The following is a 20,497-nucleotide window of genomic DNA, read 5'->3' on the forward strand; positions in this document are numbered from 1 at the left end:
TGTCCCATCAACGTGGTGTAAAGTTACTTTTTCAAAATATGTATAAAAATATATCTCTGCTCTGCCTTACCACATTCCAACAAGAACAGGCTGGCTTCCACAGTCTTAAATCATCCAACTCTGCCATGTTGTTCCTCAGCTTTATATTCTGATTAAACTCTATTTTTAATTGAATAATAGTAAGACACGAAAGATGTCACACCTAGAGTTTGTCACTATCATTACAATACCAGTGCAGGATTAATATTTCAGTACGACAAAAAATGTCATTGCCAAAGTTGGCACGAAATCGAACGTCAATTCCAGTAAACAGTTGTCCTGGTTTGAAATGTTTAGGCCATGACAAGCATATTTTCATACATCTAAGGCTTTTGTTTATTACATCCAGATGGATATATTACACTTGGGACAATTGCGTCCTAACTAATATCACATAGATGTAGCCTCTGACGTGTTTAGTACATCAGTTATTCTGCAGACAAGTTCTTGAACCGAATCAGCACAAGCAAACTACATTAAAGAGTTAGCAACAGATGAAAATAGCACCATTTGAAGATTCAATTTCACTGTGGCCTACGTTTTCTAAGATGACCCTCGCATGATGCACGACCCTTTTCCTGCATTAAATAAAAAAATCAAATTTTCATCCTCTAGATTCCGTTTATGTTGAATCACTTGATGCCTAATTAATCATTACACAACAAAGAGTATCATGCAAGTGAGATGGAGTTTAATTTTATGCATTATCAGTGTAAATTTGTTCTATACTTCAATTCAATAATATATTGATAATGTCACAAGAATTAATGAGTTTGACAATGCAAGATGTTATTGATGTCACAATACATCGATTTTACAGATTTTACGCCTATGTTAAAGATCAACAATTTAGTAAAAAAAATTGAATAAGAAAACGTTTCTTTCACTGATGGTGTTAGTTCAAATAATTTAATTACTCATTTTAAAATAGAGCCCCAGATTTATTTTTCCATTTTCCTCGAAAGTAGAGGAATGGAAGAAGCATGTATAGAGCTAGTGCATGGTGTGTGTAGTGTTAACCACAAGTTTACCTTCAGCAAAGTGCCCACGTAATCTGCATAATGAAATTGGATCACCAAATTTTCACAAAAACAGGAAAACGTACCTCTTGCAAAGTATTTTATGTAATCCGCAGTGTGCAAGAAGAATCATTCTCCTGCTTCACCTGCAAGGATTGCCTCTCATGCTCAACTCGCTGAAGCTGTGATGACAATTGTAGCAAGTCTATGGTTGCACCATCTTCGCAGGGAAGTCGATCCTTAACATTCATGAATTCTGAACCATGGAATATACCATCTGCCATATCAAAGTTTACAATATCATTATGGTCTGATATTAACACAGGACTGAGATGACTTCCATCTGCATGATTTAGTTCTGAAGGAAAACTATCTGACACTCGGCTTGAAGAAGTCTGTGAGCTTATTCCTATCTTTTCAGAGACCTGACTCATGTTGTAGTGATGGCCATGACCGCTTGGAATAACCATGGAGTGAGCCAAGGGAATTCCTGATGATTGGCTTGAAGAGTTCTGGGATTGAGATGACAGAAGAGAGAGAGCACAACAAGAGTCTGAAATCCCCGATAATCCTTGAACAGTTGATGCTGTATCAAAAACATTGAAGTCCTCATTTCCTATGGTATCCTGGAATAGTGGTCTTAACCCAGAATTTTGTGCCCCAAGGGCAGGTGGATAGTGGCTATTGCTCTCACAGAAGATGCTTCCTGTGGTGGACGTTGCACAATTTTCATGAAGAAAAGGAAATTGTTTTCCGTTATATGATGGGAACAAAGATCTTGACTGAGGATGTCCATTGGATACAGGCATAGAAGAAAGATGCCTAAAACCAGTCCCGTGTTCAGCTTTGATAGGTCGCCAGAAGCTACTCACACCATATTTCTCAGAACACATGACCCCACTAGGAAGCATCTCTGGGCGGATAAAGGATGATGTTAGCATGGATCCCTGGAATCTGCTATCTGCAACCACATGATCCTTATCAAATTCAAACAACTTTAATAATATCAAATGACTATAATAAAAGTAGACAAAACTGGCCTAAGGGAATCAGTTCTTGCAAGAGTCGTGATCCCATCTAATATTAACTATTACGAGTAAACGAAACAGTTCAAAGTACGATTAAGGAACAAGAATAGCTTTAGAATTTAGGCACGTCCCATTTTAAAGAGCAATTCAAGAGTTTCTGAATATTAAAACTAGAAATTTTGTAACACACCTATGATGTTCTAGCACCAATGAGTGGAAGAGGTTTGTTTCATTCCATGAAGCAATTAAAAAAAAGTTAAAACAATAACGTACAAAAATTCTCTCATTGCTTCATCTCTTCTTCACCCTTTTTAATTAGAAGCAGAACATGAGTGGCAACAGTTGAGCTATATCATAGAATATTAAGGTTAGTATATGGGATAAAAACTCAAAAGTTATTTCCGATTGATTGGGCTTCATGTTGTTTACAATCAGACATGTTAATGACTAATAAGAAGTTTAGATTGTATGGTTTCTAGTCACGTGAAGGAGGAGAGGTGGACCAAGGACATAGGAGAATTTGTCAACAGAGATCTCATGGTAAATAACATCTACGGAACTTTGGTTTCAAAGTCTAAAGACATTGAGTGGTCCATATACTCAACCTCACCTAGTTGAAGGACATTTCCCCTTAAGAGATAAGACCAATCTTTTGTTGAACAAGTCACTTAACATTTGCTAACAAAAGAGTCCAAATTAAAACTAGTTTAGATAACGTACCCCAAAAATAAAAGAAGTTAGTTTACAAAAGGTCAAAACCGAAAATAAACGAAGAATAAACATTTTGAAACAAATGGGACTATGAGATGGCACATCATATCTTATGAATATATATTTATCAGGTAAATCAACATTTGAAAATTCACATTTATTCAGTTGGGTGGGTGACAATGCGAGATACCAATTAACAGATTACCTCTAGAATATAATATAAGTTGGACCACATTACATGTTTTGAAGTGTGGCCGTTTGAACACAAAGAGTTAATAATGACACTGACATCAGAATGAAACCTGACAGAAAACTGTATGACAAATGTACCACAGTATGGAGGGGAATCAAAGTTGAGAAGTAAAACAGAAAGGCGAACAAAAACTTTGAATCATTTCTGAGGCTGTATGGACGATTACATGAAGCCTTTGAAAAGGTATAAATGGACAAGGAAAAGAAACCACCTTTTCAAAGGCGTGCTTCTATATTTTTTAGTGCCAACAGAGTTATAATTAATCAGCCAATCACATGAAATTTAATCAATGAAGAATGCGAGGTTGAATGTGCATGTGACCAAAAGTAAGATGGAAATTTAAGAGAAAAGGGAAGTGCAGGAGAGAGGAGAGTTATATCATGAACTATTTTAAGAATATATATCATTACCCCCACATGGCTGAAGCAACCTCCCAGACTTTCCGGGGTGAATCCCCATTTGTGGCTTTCTTCTACGCTCATTATGACCTGCAAGGCGTTTACGGCAGCTTCGCTTACCATCATCAAATTCAGCCAGCAAATGAAACCTGGATCATATACTAAACATTACAACAAAACTATATATCTCAACAACACAGGTTCTCATTTCAAACTTGTCCATTATGAAGTAGCCAAACTGGTAACCTTGACCATATCTAAAGGGGAAAAAGAAAATGATGCAAGCCATAGCTGATAAAGCCTCTAAAACGAATATGACATACAATTGAGTTGGTAAAGAGTCATGTTCGGTATTCAAATGGGCACCAAAAAGAGACAAGTCATAGTAATAGATATTTAGCAGCTTGGAATTGTAAGATGAAAGGTGGAAAACTTGACCAACCTACTACATTGCTGGCAAAACCTTTGCTCAATACCATTGACTATAACGGTAGCAGTCTTGGAGTGAACCTCACACACTTTGTGCCTCTTGTGGTAATCTTTGCAGGAGCTGAGATCCTTGTTACAGCCATAGACTTGGCAATAAGCAGTCTGCGAGTGAACCCCCGAAACTCTCACTCTCTTGGGAGGCGTTGATGACTCGGAAGAAGACAAAACTTTGGAAAACCCCGCATCAATGGCATCTCCATGGTCAGCAAATCGACCCAGTTTCAAATCAATGAGGGAATTTGAGTTTGAAAGCTTGGAATTTGAGTCCCCTCTTTGAGAAAAGCCACTTGGGGCATCCACAACAGTTCCAGTGATTCTGTCACTGTGTTGGTGCTGTTGATGTCTACCAGCATCCACCTTTCTGCTTGAAACACTAGCAATTAGATCATCGGACAAGTGTTTGCCCAACATTTCAGGAAAACCCAATTCTTCAAAACCTTGATTCTCAATGGGGTGCTGACCCAAACCCAACATGTCGTTGGAAAAACCACATGGGGTTTTTAGTTCCCAGCCCAAGAAAGAATTTATGGTCCTCCCGAGAGTGTTGGGAGGGGATAGTGCCTCATTGGAGACACTCTCCTTTTCTTCAGGGACAAAGCTCCAAGATTCCATCACATGCAAAAGAACAAGGGTAGGTGCAAGACAATTAGACAGGACCAAACAACAATTGACTCTTAAATAGTATCCGAACAGTGTTCCTAATTGGCTATGGCCAGGCAGAGCTGGAATTTGGGGTCATGTTGCCGGAGTTGAGCAGAAAGGTAGCCACTGAAAAAGCATTATTTTACATTACCCAACAAAGAAAGACAATGAATTTACTCTCCTAAAGACATGAAGGTCTTGGATTTTGGAGAAACCAAAGGGATTAAAGAAGGAAAGAAGAAGCCGCGAGAGAAGAAGCAGAAAGGGACAAGGTGTGAGAAGAGCACGTGAAAAGAAGAGGGAAAGAAACGTAGAAGAAAACAAATAGGTGAATATGGTGAAGACAAAGAGGGTGTGAGGTTGCTGAAGCAGAGTTGAAGGAGGGAAAAATAGAGAATCGGGAAAAGTATACTGAAAGAGAAAGAGGGAGCGAGAAAAGGAAAGGCAGTGTTTGAGAGAGAGAGAGTTTGCAAACAGTGGAAGATGGAAGTAAAGTGGAGTGAAGTGAAGGAGAAAGATGATTTACTCAACTGGAATAGAAAATTCAAGAGATTGGAATTCTGAGTTGCTATTTTTGGAGAAAGACAATGAGAGTGGACAGCTTTCCACCATGCTAGCTAGCAGCCATTCACACATACCTAAGTTCAGAGAAAGAGAGACATTCTTCTCCTCTCCCCTTTTATTTAAACATATATTACATTTTTTCTTTTTCACTTTTAAATTTCTTCTTTTTCTATTCTATCAAAATGCAAACCAAATTCAATCATTTCTACCATTAAATCAATCACATTCATTTCTATTCTTCAATTCAATCCACTATCAAGGATTTCCAGTCATTCAACCCATAGAGCTAATTACAGTTTTTTTTAACTGGTTTTTAGTTTTGTTTCATGTGTTAAGGCTCACTGAATCAAGGAAAATTACTTAAATAAAACAATTAAATTCTTAACACATTTCTTTCAAAGTACAAAACAGTACCAAAAGTTCAACAGTAACTGTTCCTGAGATTTTATCATTTAGAATTTAGATAGTTAAAGCATAATTTTGGTACATTAATTAAAAAACTTTTAAAATGTTCAAAAATAAGAAACAACACTGTTTCTCCGAAAGCCTTCACCAGTTTTGAATCAGTTCTATATCCAGCCTTCATTTATTTCACACGTTTGACTGAGTATATCCAGTTCACGGTTTATTTATTACTCACTTTGAAACTTTACAAAAAAAAAAAAAGGATATATTTTTGTGATCATTACCATTACTGTTTGAAGCTAGATATTCATATTGAAACAATTTAAAATACAAATGTTGTAAGTTTAACATGAACAATTGTGCAATAAAAGAAATATAGAAGAAAATGATAAGAAGTTGGGAGAGAAAGAAAGATAGAAGGTGTGGATGCAGTGTGAATGGCCACTCAGCATGGAGTTAATATGTTGGGATCTATTAGACAGGACCCATTTTTCTCATTTACCCCTTTTCTGACACGTGTTTCTTTCATTCATTATCTTTAACTTGTTGCGCGCGTGGCAGTACGCTCTTGGGATGAGAGTGACATACGAAGCAGGCTCCACCACGGAATGGGAACGGAACACAACACTTCCTATCCCTTGTCCCGTTCCCTCTCCTCAAACGGAAAACGGAAAATTACATGTCTTTATGTTTCACTAATTTTCTTTCACGCCTCTTAGCTACCTACTATCTTCAGCTCCCATATAAGGAAAACATAAATCAACTCATCAAGAACACGTACATTACAAGACATCCTTAAATTAAAAAAAGAAAAAAAAAACACTAGTTTTCCGCTAAATTTGAGTCAGTTAATATATCATCACTGTAGTCAATCATACACAATTGTCAATGATGATCCAAGAAGTGCGTAAGCAATGAGTTGTTCATTCATCTGTTCTCTTTTTATTTTATTTTTCTTTTTTAGTTTCTGATAGGAACAAGTTGTCTGTCGGTGATGATATTTCTCTTATTTTTAAGCTTAATATACCATTTCTTATTCACAAAAATTACATGCAAATTCACCTTCAAAATTACTCGATAATATATAAAAGTTATATTCAAATTCATTCTGTGTAAAAAGGGATGTAGTGAGTATATGGGTAACCGTGATCGATGTTTTCCCCTCTTAATTTCGTAAGTTTCTTATGCCATTTAATATTCTTTCGTTGTTTCACCCCTCCTTACTATACTACTTTTTCAGACCTTTTAACTCATTCAAAAGCAGTTACCATCATTGTTATCGTGTCTTAGATGGTATTATTTATGTAGTTGGAAATCCGAGTTTCTCAAAACTTACGACAATTTTATCATTAAATAGGTCTTTAAATATGCAATCACATCATTATAGTTTTACATTTGTAAGTGATGATAGGACTTAGTTTAAAACATGTCAATATCAAGTAGATAGAGTACACCACTCTGTACATGCAACACAGGGGTTTTGTTCTGTTCTGTTCTGTTCTGTTCTCATTCTACAGAACACAAATTTGTAGTATTCTTTTGAAACAACAATGATTAACACACCATTGATTTCTGATTAAAAAGACGAAGAAAGAAAAAACACAATGATTTAGTAATTAAATTTTGATGGAAGAGATTTAGGTATAAGAAGAATGAATTTGATAAAAGATGGTGTTGGTAGGAGTAGTATATTATAGAGTGATAATAAATATCTGAAGTGGTTGGGTTGAGTTGAGTTTATGGGTTAGATGAAAATACATAAATGTTTGAGACGACATCTCTATCAAGTTGCTAGTGGGCATGTTGGGGACACTGTCTTGGTAACCTACAAAGAATTGAAATCCATGGATTGGTTGGTGTTTGATGGCATGGCATGGCATGGCATGACATGGGATAGAAAACAAAGAAAAAGACAAAGTTGATTGTGGGGAGAAAATGGAGGCTAAATTTGGAACCCAAACACCATACTTTTTGGTGACATGTGGAACATTATCATATATAAATATGCCCAAGTTTCTACGTGGTCTGATATCTAACAATACTATGGTGGGGGCTTGGTGAGGGAACCTACTGCACCAACTCTGGAATTAATCCATGTTCATGATCATCACACCATCAAAACTATGTCATACACATCCCAATTCCATGGCTTTCTGCCTAGAAAGTTGTTCTCAATCCTACCACTCATCTATCTGTGGTCCCTCTTTTTCTTTTTTCTTTTTTTTTTTTTTCTTTTCTACCATTTCATGCATACGTTCACACACAACTGTCGTTTTTGTTTTCCCTTTCTACCACAATTCCAATGCATACGTTCCCTTTCTGTGCGTTAAACTGGTCAAGCAATCACCAACCCAACTTAGCCCATTTTTCTTAATAAACTCTTACTTTGCTTTAAAATACCATCTCCTCTATTATGCTACTCTTTCTTTCTTTCCACTTCTGGATTTACTTACCCAAATCACGTTTACCAGTTAACTCTGCAAAACTAAGTTTGTCTGTCAAAATTAAATTCTCGGATTATTTCATTTCAACCTTTATGGGTTTTTTTTTCCTCCTTAAGTGTTAAGTACTTGACTTTAAAATGTTGAATTCCATCCACAAAATCGAGCACCTCCATTTCTTGCTCCTCCATAAATAAAGTTGTAGCATCATTATTTGACTTTGTTAGAAAAGAAACCCACCACAAACAAGGCATCTTCCTTTCTTACTCTTCAACCTACCACTTTTTCTTTATTTTCCTATCCGTTTAACATATATCTTCGTATATTTGAAACGGATTAATAATGACTGTCAAAAAATGTTGTTAAAGATATATTTTTCATAAAAACTCGTTACGTCATTAGTACAGAAACACTGTTTAACGTCGGTTAATTTGGACTTTTAACGTCACTTACATAACAAACGTCTATAAGGGTGATGTTCATGGGACGTCGAAAATCCTCTTAACCAACGTTAATATAAACGTCGGTTAACGATATCCACCGACGTCCATATAGACGTCTACTTATATCCACCGACGTCTAATTTTTTTATATAGATGTCCACCTATACATAAAATCGACGTTTACATAAATATATAGAGGTTTAAAATGACACTAACCAACATCTATGTTCCTTATAGACGTCGGACCTGACACTAACCTACGTCTAACAAAGATAAAGATAAAGATTTTATTATAAAAGTTATCTAAATTTTAATATATCAAACCTATATTTTCACATGCAACAATCAATTTAATTTTATATGAAGTCTTTTTATAGAAATAAAAACTTAATTAATCCAGAAATAAATATAATAACCAAAATGAATGAGCTAAAATCAGATTATCCCCTAATTTTAACTTGTTAATTCTATATCCGAAACCATTTCAGCTTTTTGTGCGTGATACTTGTATAGTTTCTTTTTTTTTTCAAGAATTTGTATACTCCTGACAGAATAAGAATGCTATTTACGGTGTATTTGAATGGAAAATTATTAAAGAATATTTTGTTTATATTAAAGAGAATCTTAAATGTTTTAAAACACCATCTTAGATAACTTTAAGAAAACTAACATTTAAAAAAATGGTAAGAGGAATTTAATTCATTAAAATTATAGAAACTTAAACGTAGTTTTTGAAAAATAAGAATTTAGAATTTTGGACACTCTATTTATTTTTCACAGTTATATTTTTTATATTTTCTTTTTAATTTAATTTCAACTTCGATTGTCATACCATTAATTTAACCACAATTTAACAATATTGGTTTCATCAAAATCGAGACATTGTCGTTTGACTTCGACAGTAAAACCATTTACGTGATTAAGATTGGGAAATAGTTAAATTGACATTATTTTTTATTTAACATCCACAAATATTTCCTCAAAGTCAAGGTCAACTGCGATTATTCTCTTAGAAACATTACCAACAATACTTTTTAATAATGTAATATTAATTTTTGGTAATTATTAGTCATGGTTTTCTCTTTTGGAAACGAACAATTGTTTTAACCAGTGTTAAATACTTTTTTTTTCACTGGCACCTATTAAAGTTATTTTTCTAACATCAATCAAGTTTATTTATTAACTGATATTAATAAAAAATTTCTTAACCATTTATAATAGATAAGATTTTTTTTTTTCCCAACATTAACTAGAATTCTCTCGTCTCAAATCATTTTTTAATGGTTGCAAAAGTAACTTTCTTTATCAACATTCTTAATATTAAATTTTGTCCAATAAGTTTTATTTTTAATATTGACTGTAAAACTTCCAATAAACCTTGAGTGGTATTTATTTATGTTTAATGTCAAATGTTAATAAAAATGTGATTGATAATACTTAGTTAATATCAATAAATAAATACTCTTTTTTAACATTAATTGAAAAATATAATAAGAATCTCATCTAAAAAATAATCTTCCCCAATATCAATAGAAAGAATCAGCTACTGCTATTTTAAACCTATTAAATATTATTTAAGACTAATATAATTTTTTTATATTTTACAATAAGTGATATATTATATTTGAACAACAAAATTAAACTTTTTATGTTTCTACTTTAGAATTCTTGAGATAGAATATCTGAGTTATTCATTACAATTACATTTTAAGTCATTACTTCTGAAGTTCACTTCAAAAGTAATCCTTTCATATTAATTAAAAGTTCAGGTTGATAGAAATTTAAGTACATGTTTCTTTTTAACCTTTCAACATATTTATTAAATTGAAAAGTGAAATATGTTTCTTTCATATTGAAATTAGTTTAAGTTTAATAGTTTAGTTTAACTTATTCAAAAAAATCGGTTATCTCAATCTATGAAAGAAGTACATTTTCAATTGTAAGAACAAAAAGGATATTACTCGACAATTTTGAACGAAGCTTGAATTAAGTATTACTAAGTTGATTGTAATATTCTAATTTTTCAATTGCTAAAATTTATAATTAACATAAAATTACATAATTTAGAATAAAACTTCGTTTTTGTTTTATTGAAAACCTTAATTCTAAACCTACTGAAAAGAAAAAAAATATATTAAAGCACTGTTTTAAAAGTCTCCTAACTTTTATTTTTAGAAGAGTGTATATTTCTCTGACAACTCCCATATAAAAATAAAAATGATGATAGCAATTGAAAATCACTAAATAAAATGAATGAACTAATGTGAAACAAAAACATTTTCTTTAAAAAATAAAGTATTTTCAATAATTATTTTCTTTAATAAACCAATAAAATAAATAAATAAATTATTTTCACAAAGATACACACATAACACTTTCAAAGTGTAGTTTCTTCCAATTAAAAGTTAAACGAATAATCTACCAAGCTAAAAATTAATTATATCATCCTCACACAACAATCTTTTCGACTAAAAGTGTAACATATCACTCTCACACGAGAGTCTCTCAAACCAAAAGTATAATATATCATTTTCACATGATAGTCTCCTCGATCAAAAATGAAACATATTGTCCTCACACAGTAGTATTTTCAGTCAAAAGTTGAACACATCATCCTCACAAACATTCACTAATAACAAAAACATGTTTACCTTTACGAAACTCATTCTTTAAACCCATACACCCAAATATTCATGCAATTTCATAAAATATCATCATAATTTTAAACACTGAATTGAAAATAGTCATCAAACTTCAAAATATCATCATTGTTCTTCATACATAAAAAAACAATACAAAAACTAAAAAAAATGTACGCTTTCCTTCTCTCTTTCTATTTACTTCTTCTTTCTTTATCTTTAAAACTTAACCTTTATTGTTTTTTCTGTGTTCGAATCTTACTTTTATTTTTTCCTTAATTATATTCAATAGCATTCTTTTTCATTCAAGTGTAACACTCACTTACATTTAGTATATATATTTATGAATTTCATTGTCACCCTTAAATTATATACATTTAAAAGTTTTTAGATGTTCCTTCCAATAACAATAAAATATAAAATATTATTATTTTTATACATTTTTATTTTCGTTTTTAAAAAAAAATCTCTTATTTATAACGAAAATTACAACTTGATAAATATGTTTAAACAATAACCCTCTCAATACAACTTGCTTATATTATAATAATTACTTCATATATCTTTTTACATAAAAAATAATAAATTATCCTCAATACATATTTTTAATTATTATAATTTTCAGATTATTATCCTGATTCTAGATTATATAACACTTAGATTATCTACTATAATCAATTAAGACTTCAAGGGTCTCAAACAAAACTTCACTTGTGAAAAATAAGTAAAAAGAGTACACTCGTTCAAAATCGTTAGATTTAATTATAAGAAAAGGTTAATTTGGTTTTTGTTGTTTTTTCCAAATGGATGATCGTGCTATAGTTGTTTAAAGACCGAGGTTTATACATATATCTTACAATATATTATGAGGAAATAAAAGATCTTAGTTAGAGTATTAGCATAAAATAAACTAATTAATTAACTAATTAGTAGTCCAAGCGAACGAGATGGAAAAGGAAAGAAATTCGATATCCGATAAAAAGGAAAGAGGGGTCGTTCTTTGGCCCAAGCATTTGCACACACAACACAATAACATACGACAAGGTTTTAATTAATGTTGAGCCCATAGGTTTGGTGAACCGGTTGGAACATTATTACCAACTTCAAATTTTTAATGTTTAACTTGTGCATTGTAAGTGGTAGGTACATGCTCTCTCATTTCACCAACCCCTCTCCTTCCCATTTTAATTCATCTAAATTTAAAATATCTTTCTAAGAAAATATTATACAATTTAATAATAATGTAACTCCTAACATTTTCTCTAACTTCTTTAGTTATATGTTTATTAAGTTATGAAAAATGATATTTACACAATATTTTTTTATAACATTTAAACATTATTTACATATTATTATGTAATTAATTTAAAATTATTTTACAATCAATAATAATAATAATCGTAAACACCATCATAGACCAATCATAGAATAATACATAAATAATATTAAAATGTTATACTATGTGCTACTTATTCCGCTCTATAAACTGTGGACATAATATTTATTGAACTTTGTAAGAAACACTTGTCCCACGGACCCTTCAGCGTGTTGTCAGTCGTCCAATTACCTTCAGATTGGATGCTTCCAGTGTCTTAATTAAACAGTGTCGCAGGTGACGTGTTACACATGAATCGGATTGCGTCACGTTATTTCGGCAACTAAACCTGTTCATGTGTGAATTTCTTGTTTCAATTTAATTTATATTTTGTTAGTATTTTAGTTTATCAATCATTTTTTTTTTAAACTCATAGTTATATATCTCAATTTAGTTTTCATCTTAGCTTGATTCAAGCTACCAGAGTAAAAGTATGGGCTTGAAAGACCATCATGGTTAGCTAGGATACTGTATGAGATTAATAGTTTAATAAAAATGAAAATATTAGATTATTAGTTTAAAGTTTGAATACTGTTTTCATTTCTATTTTTGTCCATTTTCTTTAATTGGTTTTTATCTTTATCAGTTATTTAATATGATTTTATTTTGATAAATTTTGTTTATTTTGAACTTATTTTTTTAACACTTTCTAAATTATTAACCGAAGATAACTGTGTATGTAATTTGTTAGTTCATGATTCTTAAATTTTATATATTTTTCTAATTTTTTATTATTAATTTTTTCTTAATTTAAACAAATTATTCACGTATCAAGTTAATAGACAATACTAATGTTACGTCTCAAGTTAATAACAAAGTGTACGTGTCAAGTTAGTAGCAGAGTGTACATGTCAAGTCAATATTAATGTTATTTGTCAAGTCAATATTAGTAATATATATTTTTTTTTTATTCAATTCAGTTTCAATTTTATTATTTTTCCTCAATTTAGTTTCAAATTTTGTTTAATATATTAATAATTTTAAATTTTAGAAAGAAATTTTTTTATTATTTTTAAAATTAGATAAAAGAAATTATTCATTAATTTTAAAATCAGAAAAATAATTATTCATTATTTTTAAAATTATAAGAAAAATTATTCATTATTATTAAAATTAGAAATAAATTTCTTCATTACTTTTAAAATTAGAAGAAAATTGTTCATTATTTTTAAAATTGGAAAGAAAGTTGTTCATTATTTTTAATATTAGAAGAAAATTTCTTCATTATTTTAAAAATTATAAGGAAATTTTTTTTATTATTTTTAAAATTAAAAGAACATTTCTAATTTATTTTTAAAATTAGAAGGAAAATTTTTTATTGTTTTTAAAATTAGAAAAAATCGTCATTATTTTTAAACAAAATCCAACCATATTTTTAATATGTAGAAAAAATCAAATGTAAACATAATAATTATATTCTAATAATATAGTTATATTTGATTTAAAAATAATGAGAAATATTTAATAAAAATGTGACTTTTAATAAATATTAAATTTGGTTGTTAAATATAATGAAAATTATATATTGGAATTAATCCCTTGTGTTAAATACACACATAGGGTTCTCTATTTATAATAGAAGAAATATGGGCTAAGCCCAAATACAAATGAATAGGTAAGAATAAAATAAAATAAAATAAGAGCAATGTTTCCCTAATAAACATATAGGGACTATATTTTTCTAATTAACATAAACACAATATAAACTAAATATAATATCTGTAACACTCCCCCTCAAGATGGAGCATACAAATTGTATGGACCAAGCTTGGAATAAATAAACTCAATTTGAAATATGTGATATGTCTTCAAGAGTGTGCGGCAAACAAATGTGCAATCATATGTCGACGAACAACTAACAGCAATTTATGGACAGTAGTGGACAATTGCAAAACTTCAAATAGCACCATGAAACTTCAAGTGAGATGACTTTGACAAAGGAGAACAATGATAAACTCCAGGGACTAGATTGCCATCAAGTAAGGATGGGGCTTGCATCAAAACTACAGGGACTACCATCACTGACTGATGGGGCTTGTAGTGGCTAAAAGCGACAAAACTACAGGGACTGCCATCACTGACTGATGGGGCCTGTATACAGGGACTGCCATCATGATGGGGCTGTAGTGGCTAGAAGCGATAAAACTGCAAGGACTGCCATCATTGACTAGTGGAGTCTGAAAGCCTAAAACCTGGCTGGAAACATACTCCCCCTCACGACGAACGGCGGAAATGACAGCGCGTCGATGACAGACCGTGAAAGTGGAAGATCATAATGAGCTCTTATTCATCAAAGCACCCAAAAACAAATCTGACAGATTTGACAAAGGGTTGGTGAAATTGTTTCAACCCATAATTTTAGTGTTGAAATTTCTTGATGTTAACCACTGATTGTCCTTGAAGACCTTTCAAAATAGAGAAGAAGATAGCGGAAGCAGTAGAGGTAGGACTAGGTGTTGGTGCATCAGTGGCACAAGTGGCGGAGACGACGGCCGGAGACGGTGGCTGGAGACGGTGGCCGGAGACGATGGCTGGAGACGGTGGCCGGAGACGACAGCCAGAGACGGTGGTCAGAGACGACGGCCGGAGACGACGGCCGGAGACGGTGCCGGAGACGGTTGCCAGAGACGGTGGCCGGAGAAGGTGGCCGGAGACAACGGACAGGTTGCAGGTGGTGGCTGGTGGCGAGCGGCAACGGGCAGTGGTGGACAACAACATCGGACAGATGCGAGACAAAAACCAGAGATTGCCCATTGAAGTATAAAGGCACAGGTTGAGAAAGAAACTTTTACGGGGGACCGCTGATGGCGGCGGCCACCGACGGCAACAAAGACAAAGTAGAAAATGATCATAAAACCTGCTCTAATACCATGTTAAATATAGTGAAAATTATATATTGGAATTAATCCCTTGTGTTAAATACACAGATAGGGTTCTCTGTTTATAATAGAAGAAATATGGGCTAAGCCCAAATACAAATGAATATGTAAGAATAAAATAAAATAAGAACAATGTTTCCCTAATAAACATATAGGGACTATATTTCCCTAATTAACATAAACACAATATAAACTAAATATAATATCTATAATAGTCTAAATTTAGAGGGACAAAATTGAGACTAAAGTAAAATTTTTAAAAAAATTAGAACTAAATTAATGAAAATTAAAACTAAATTGAATATAGAACACTGACACGTAGCATAGGTACTAATACTGGAATGTCTCATTGATACTTAATTGACACGTAATACTGACTTGACATGTGACGTAAGGTTACCTGAACAACTTTTTTTTAACACGTGAAACACAATGTTCAAATAAAGATCAAATTAAACGAAGTGGACAAAAATAAAAACAAAAGTGATATTTAAATTTTATGAGGACGTGGAGAGTATTTGCGATTATTTTGAAATACATTATTTTAAAATTTTTATGAAAAGATGTATGAGTTATTTTTTTAAGGATAAAAAAGTATATTTAGTTAGATTCCATTCATCTTGATAATTATGATCGAAATTAAAAACTAAATTAATAAGTTTTCTTAGAGATTAAATTAATAATATCTAAATTGTAATATCAAGTTAGTAACTAAATGGATTAATAGTATAAAGACTAATAATTATAGTTTAATTACTTTGGAGATTAATTTGATAAGTTAACACTAAGCTGTTTCATGAGTAATGTTAGTTGATGTAATTTTAGATGATTAAATATGATTGGAAGTTTATTAAAGAGGAAATTTGAGGTAAACTAGAGGCCCAACCCAACAGCCAACAATAAAATATTTGTTTGACAAAACTTGGCCTAACAAAGTGCAATGTTGGTCAAGGAAATTCAATCTCATCAACATTCTCTGCTGTTTTTATGTAATTCAAATTATATATATATAACGATAAAGGATATAATTGTTGATAACCTTTTGAAATACAAAAAACCTTTAATAATATGAAGAATTTACTTGAAACTAATATTTATGATAAACTATTTTAATGTGCGAAACAAAAATAAATATTTCTGCTTTTGCAAGAAGGAAAAATTGGTATTTGTGTGTTACATATGTAACTCTTATTTCATATTCTTAGCATAATGAAGAAAACAACTTTTCTTTATGATTAGAAGCCACAACATATTTTTGTTATAAAATTTATTGTTTTAGGTAGATATCATATCATATAGCAGCAGCTTTAAAATTGAAACTACTCTCAACCAAAATATTTTCTGGTTTTTCGTCTTCATATATTTATATTTAGTTGATAATAATAATTTATTTGATGACAATAATTATATAATTTAATAATAAAATATTCATTTACAAATTTAGAATACCCATTTGTATTTGACTCTATGTATGGATTCAAAATTAAGTGGACAACGTAGTAATTAGGACAGAGGTCTCTAATAATAATATTTCTTAACATTCCAATAACATGAAATAGTATTATTTTGCTGTAAAAATCATTAATAAATAATACTATATGGGTTTTTTTTTTTCTCGTACTGTAAAACATTAATTTCATTATGAATTACTTAAGAAAAAAAAAACATTTCTTCATTCCGTGTTAGTTATGTTTTAATTTTATTGTCGAGTGCAAACTCACAGAGTTACATTTATAACCATTCTTAAAAATAATTATTAAATTTAAAAATATTTAATTTCTATATAGTGCCTTAAGTATCTGAAACTAAAATACATAATACATGACTTGTCAAATAGTTTTATGTAAATTAAAAAAATATATTTTATTCTTTAAATTTTTTAATTGATATCATAAAATAATATTAATTATTAGAAAATCTAATTTTATTTAGACGATAACATCCGTATATCATCAGTATAACACATGTTTTAATATAATATCATCCGTATGGTTTAATATCCATGAACATTATAACACATATCTTAATCTATTCAAAGGATTATTATTCTATTTGTAAAAATATAAGATTAAATATGTTTTTAGTTTTAAATTATTAAATGATTTTGATTTTAATTTTAATTTTTCTTTCGATCTTTAATCTAATCAGGTTTCTTCTTTTAAAATTCATAAATTTAGTCTTTCAAGATCAATAACTTTATTTTTCAGATAACAAGTTTAATAATAAATTAAATTTAAAATGAAGTAATGATCTAATATTCTATTCATCATCAAAATAGAGACTAAATTAATCCATAAATATATAATTAATAATATATATATAAAGATGATACATAAATTTGTACGCAAAATATCTAAGTAAATTTTGTAATAAAATATTCTTAAACATACATATGAATAAAGTATTAATATTTAATTATTTGCTTGATTGATACATGTCTGTATACTAGTAAATTTTATTTAATTTAAAAAAATTTGAAATAAAATTATTAGTGAGAGAAATATTAATAATTAAAAATCTGTTTCAAATTTGACTTCATATATTTTTATTTTCTCATTTAAATATATTATATTGAAGTTATTTAAGAAGAATAGTTTTTAGAAATCTATATATAGTTAGTTATACTAAAATATATATATTTTAGTATGAGTAATTTAAATTTATTTTTAGAAATACAAAATTTATTTGTATCAATATTTTAGTATGAAAATTTATTTAAACTATACTTTAAAATTAATTAATTTAGTTCATATTAAAAATACTTGAGTTCTTATGTAATTGAAATGTAAATTTTTTATATAGTTGATTTGAGTTTTTATTTGATGAATGTTCTCCTTAATATATGGAATGAGAAGACATTTTGTGGTGGCAGCAGTGCTTACAAAGAATATTGGATTGATGAGTAGCATTGAATTAAAAGTGGAAATGTGAACTAGTTTTAATTTATGAACTGGATGGATGGTGACACGCATTAAACATTTAAGAAATAAGTCATTGGGAGTATATTACTTTGTAAAATGCTACATATGTATAGCTGCAATTCACTTTTAAATGTAAATGCGGTTAAGCTATCTTTGTTCATGTCGTTGCGTATTTACTTAAAACACGTCTCTTTTCACACATCATAACCCAAAACTTGCTTTTCTGGATCGGAAAAAATTTTTTTAACAACTATTTCTTTTGATAACTTTTTGACAATACATACGTTTCAATTTGTAATTGGTCTGTTTCTAATATTTTTTTAAAATAAATTTAAACAGACCAATAAAATAATAATACGTATTCTGTTATAAAAAAGTTGTTAAAAAAAAGTTGTTAAAATATCATTATCCTTCTGAATGTGATTTCTTCTACATTGACATTGTCAAAATCCAAGTTGTTGTCTTATTATATATCACACTGTCATCTTTTCACACCACAAATATAAGTTTCAAGACACTTCAAACCCATAAATATGTTATCCAACATTAGATTGGCATTAACAGAAAATAATTATCCAAATATTGTTGATTTGAATATGGAGAGACGGATTCAAAATAATATTTGAAAATTTCATGATGTTTTGGGATGATTCTTTTCTGAAAACGATGTTGCTAAAACGGAATTACAATGAAGTTATAATTAAAGTACAACTTAAAGTATAAATGTAAGTCATCCTCTAATATGTTACATAACTTAAAAAATCACATAAATGTTACTTTCAGAACAACATGGTTGTGTTGAGTCTCACATCAAATTGTGTTGGACAAGTTTAATTTAGATGTTGATTGATTTTATTTTTTTAGTTAATTTTCTTTACAATTTTACAATATTCTTTCTCAACTTATATTGTTTATCTAATATGATAAAAAAAAAAAAATTCTACTATGCTAGTCAAAGAATAACATTTTTCAATTAACTTGAGCAAAATAACATCAAAACAAGATTTATAAGTCGTAACTTAAAGAAATAGCATATGCAAATAAAATTATCATCACTATCGTTATGCTTATTATCATTTTCATTTTCGTCACCATAATTATTATTGTCATGACCAGAGCCTTCATCATCACTATATATGTTTACCACAATAAACATCTTCATGGTTGTAGTTATTACTATCATAATCACCATTACCATTATCAATACTACCATAATTGTCATAAATGATGATAATGACATTAGGATGTGATTTATTGTGATACCAGAGAGATTATCATCACAATTAAGATCACAAAAATAATTGTACCTATATATATATATATATATATATATATATATATATTTGTAGATAAAATAGTTGTACATGCAAGTATTTATTATTCACAAAAAATTAAAATTAAAATTTAATTATATTTTATTAAAATAACTTTAATCAAAATTAAAATTAATTTATATTTTATTAAAATTATTTTTTCATTTATATTTAATTTAATTTATATTATATTTTTTTCTAAAATTTTATTTATATTTTATTTTAAAAATTTATAAAATAAATATTTTTTAAATGTTCGTAGATATTAATGAGTATATGTGAATTTTAAAATATTTACAAATTTTTTAAATGAGTATATAAATAATGAGATGAGTATCCCATAATTCTAATAAGGTTAGTAATTAACGTGCATTTTTTTTACGTATGTAAGTTTGATTTAAATATATAACTTTTATTGTTGTGTAAAAGTAAGTAGTATATTAGTATAACTTAAATTTTTGGATGATAGTTATTTGAAATTTCTATTTTTTTTTGGTATAAATACTTAATACATATTTTTAGTTTGAACGTTTTGAATACGTATCTTAAACATGTTAAAAATTTATGATGGATTACTTGTTGAGTGTGACTGCATTTAAGATCAAAGAGTTAATTGTCAATTTATTAAAGCTGTGAGTTTTCTTCATGTGCTAAAGTCATATTTAAAAATATTAAGAAATTATATTTTAACACGTATAAATTTTTTACACTGTTTTTATATTATTTATTTTTCTTTCATAAAAAGATAAAATATTTATTTTTTAAAATTATTTTATTTTTGTAATATATATATGTCAAATAAATATAAATATATGTTATTTTATCATTATTTAAAAATATATTCGGAATATTGGTATTGGAAATATAATCTTTGATCCTTTTGGAACGTTGCCATAGACTGTGCTTGGTCTATTGAATTTGAAGATGTTGGAATTGTA

At 29.5% G+C, this 20,497-nt stretch overlaps 1 protein-coding gene across 2 annotated transcripts; it reads right to left on the reverse strand.

Moving 5' to 3' along the window:
• Window positions 1-246: 246 nt before the first annotated feature.
• On the reverse strand, window positions 247-5,261 carry LOC106769314 (squamosa promoter-binding-like protein 6). Of its 2 annotated transcripts, XM_014654884.2 has the most exons (4): window positions 3,891-5,260; window positions 3,461-3,597; window positions 1,145-2,019; window positions 247-617 (listed from the first exon to the last, which is right to left on the reverse strand). In XM_014654884.2, exons 1-3 carry the CDS (start codon window positions 4,547-4,549, stop codon window positions 1,160-1,162), a joined length of 1,656 nt encoding a protein of 551 aa, XP_014510370.1. In that variant the 5' UTR covers window positions 4,550-5,260; the 3' UTR covers window positions 247-617; window positions 1,145-1,159. The 2 variants fall into 2 exon arrangements, with proteins under 2 accessions (XP_014510370.1, XP_022639361.1); XM_022783640.1 differs by having other exon boundaries at window positions 247-2,019; window positions 3,891-5,261.
• Between the last annotated feature and the right edge of the window lie 15,236 nt (window positions 5,262-20,497).

This window comes from Vigna radiata, chromosome 7 (genome assembly GCF_000741045.1).
Source record: "Vigna radiata var. radiata cultivar VC1973A chromosome 7, Vradiata_ver6, whole genome shotgun sequence".
NCBI classification, from domain to species: Eukaryota; Viridiplantae; Streptophyta; class Magnoliopsida; order Fabales; family Fabaceae; genus Vigna; species Vigna radiata.

Excerpts from the sequence above, each read along its gene's own strand:
- LOC106769314 (XM_022783640.1), bottom strand. The coding sequence starts at position 4,549 with ATGGAATCTTGGAGCTTTGTCCCTGAAGAAAAGGAGAGTGTCTCCAAT. Across the intron at positions 3,598-3,890 it reads TTTTGCCAGCAATGTAGTAG|GTTTCATTTGCTGGCTGAAT; the intron begins GTTGGTCAAGTT and ends TATATGATCCAG. Across the intron at positions 2,020-3,460 it reads GTTGCTTCAGCCATGTGGGG|ATAGCAGATTCCAGGGATCC; the intron begins GTAATGATATAT and ends ATGTGGTTGCAG.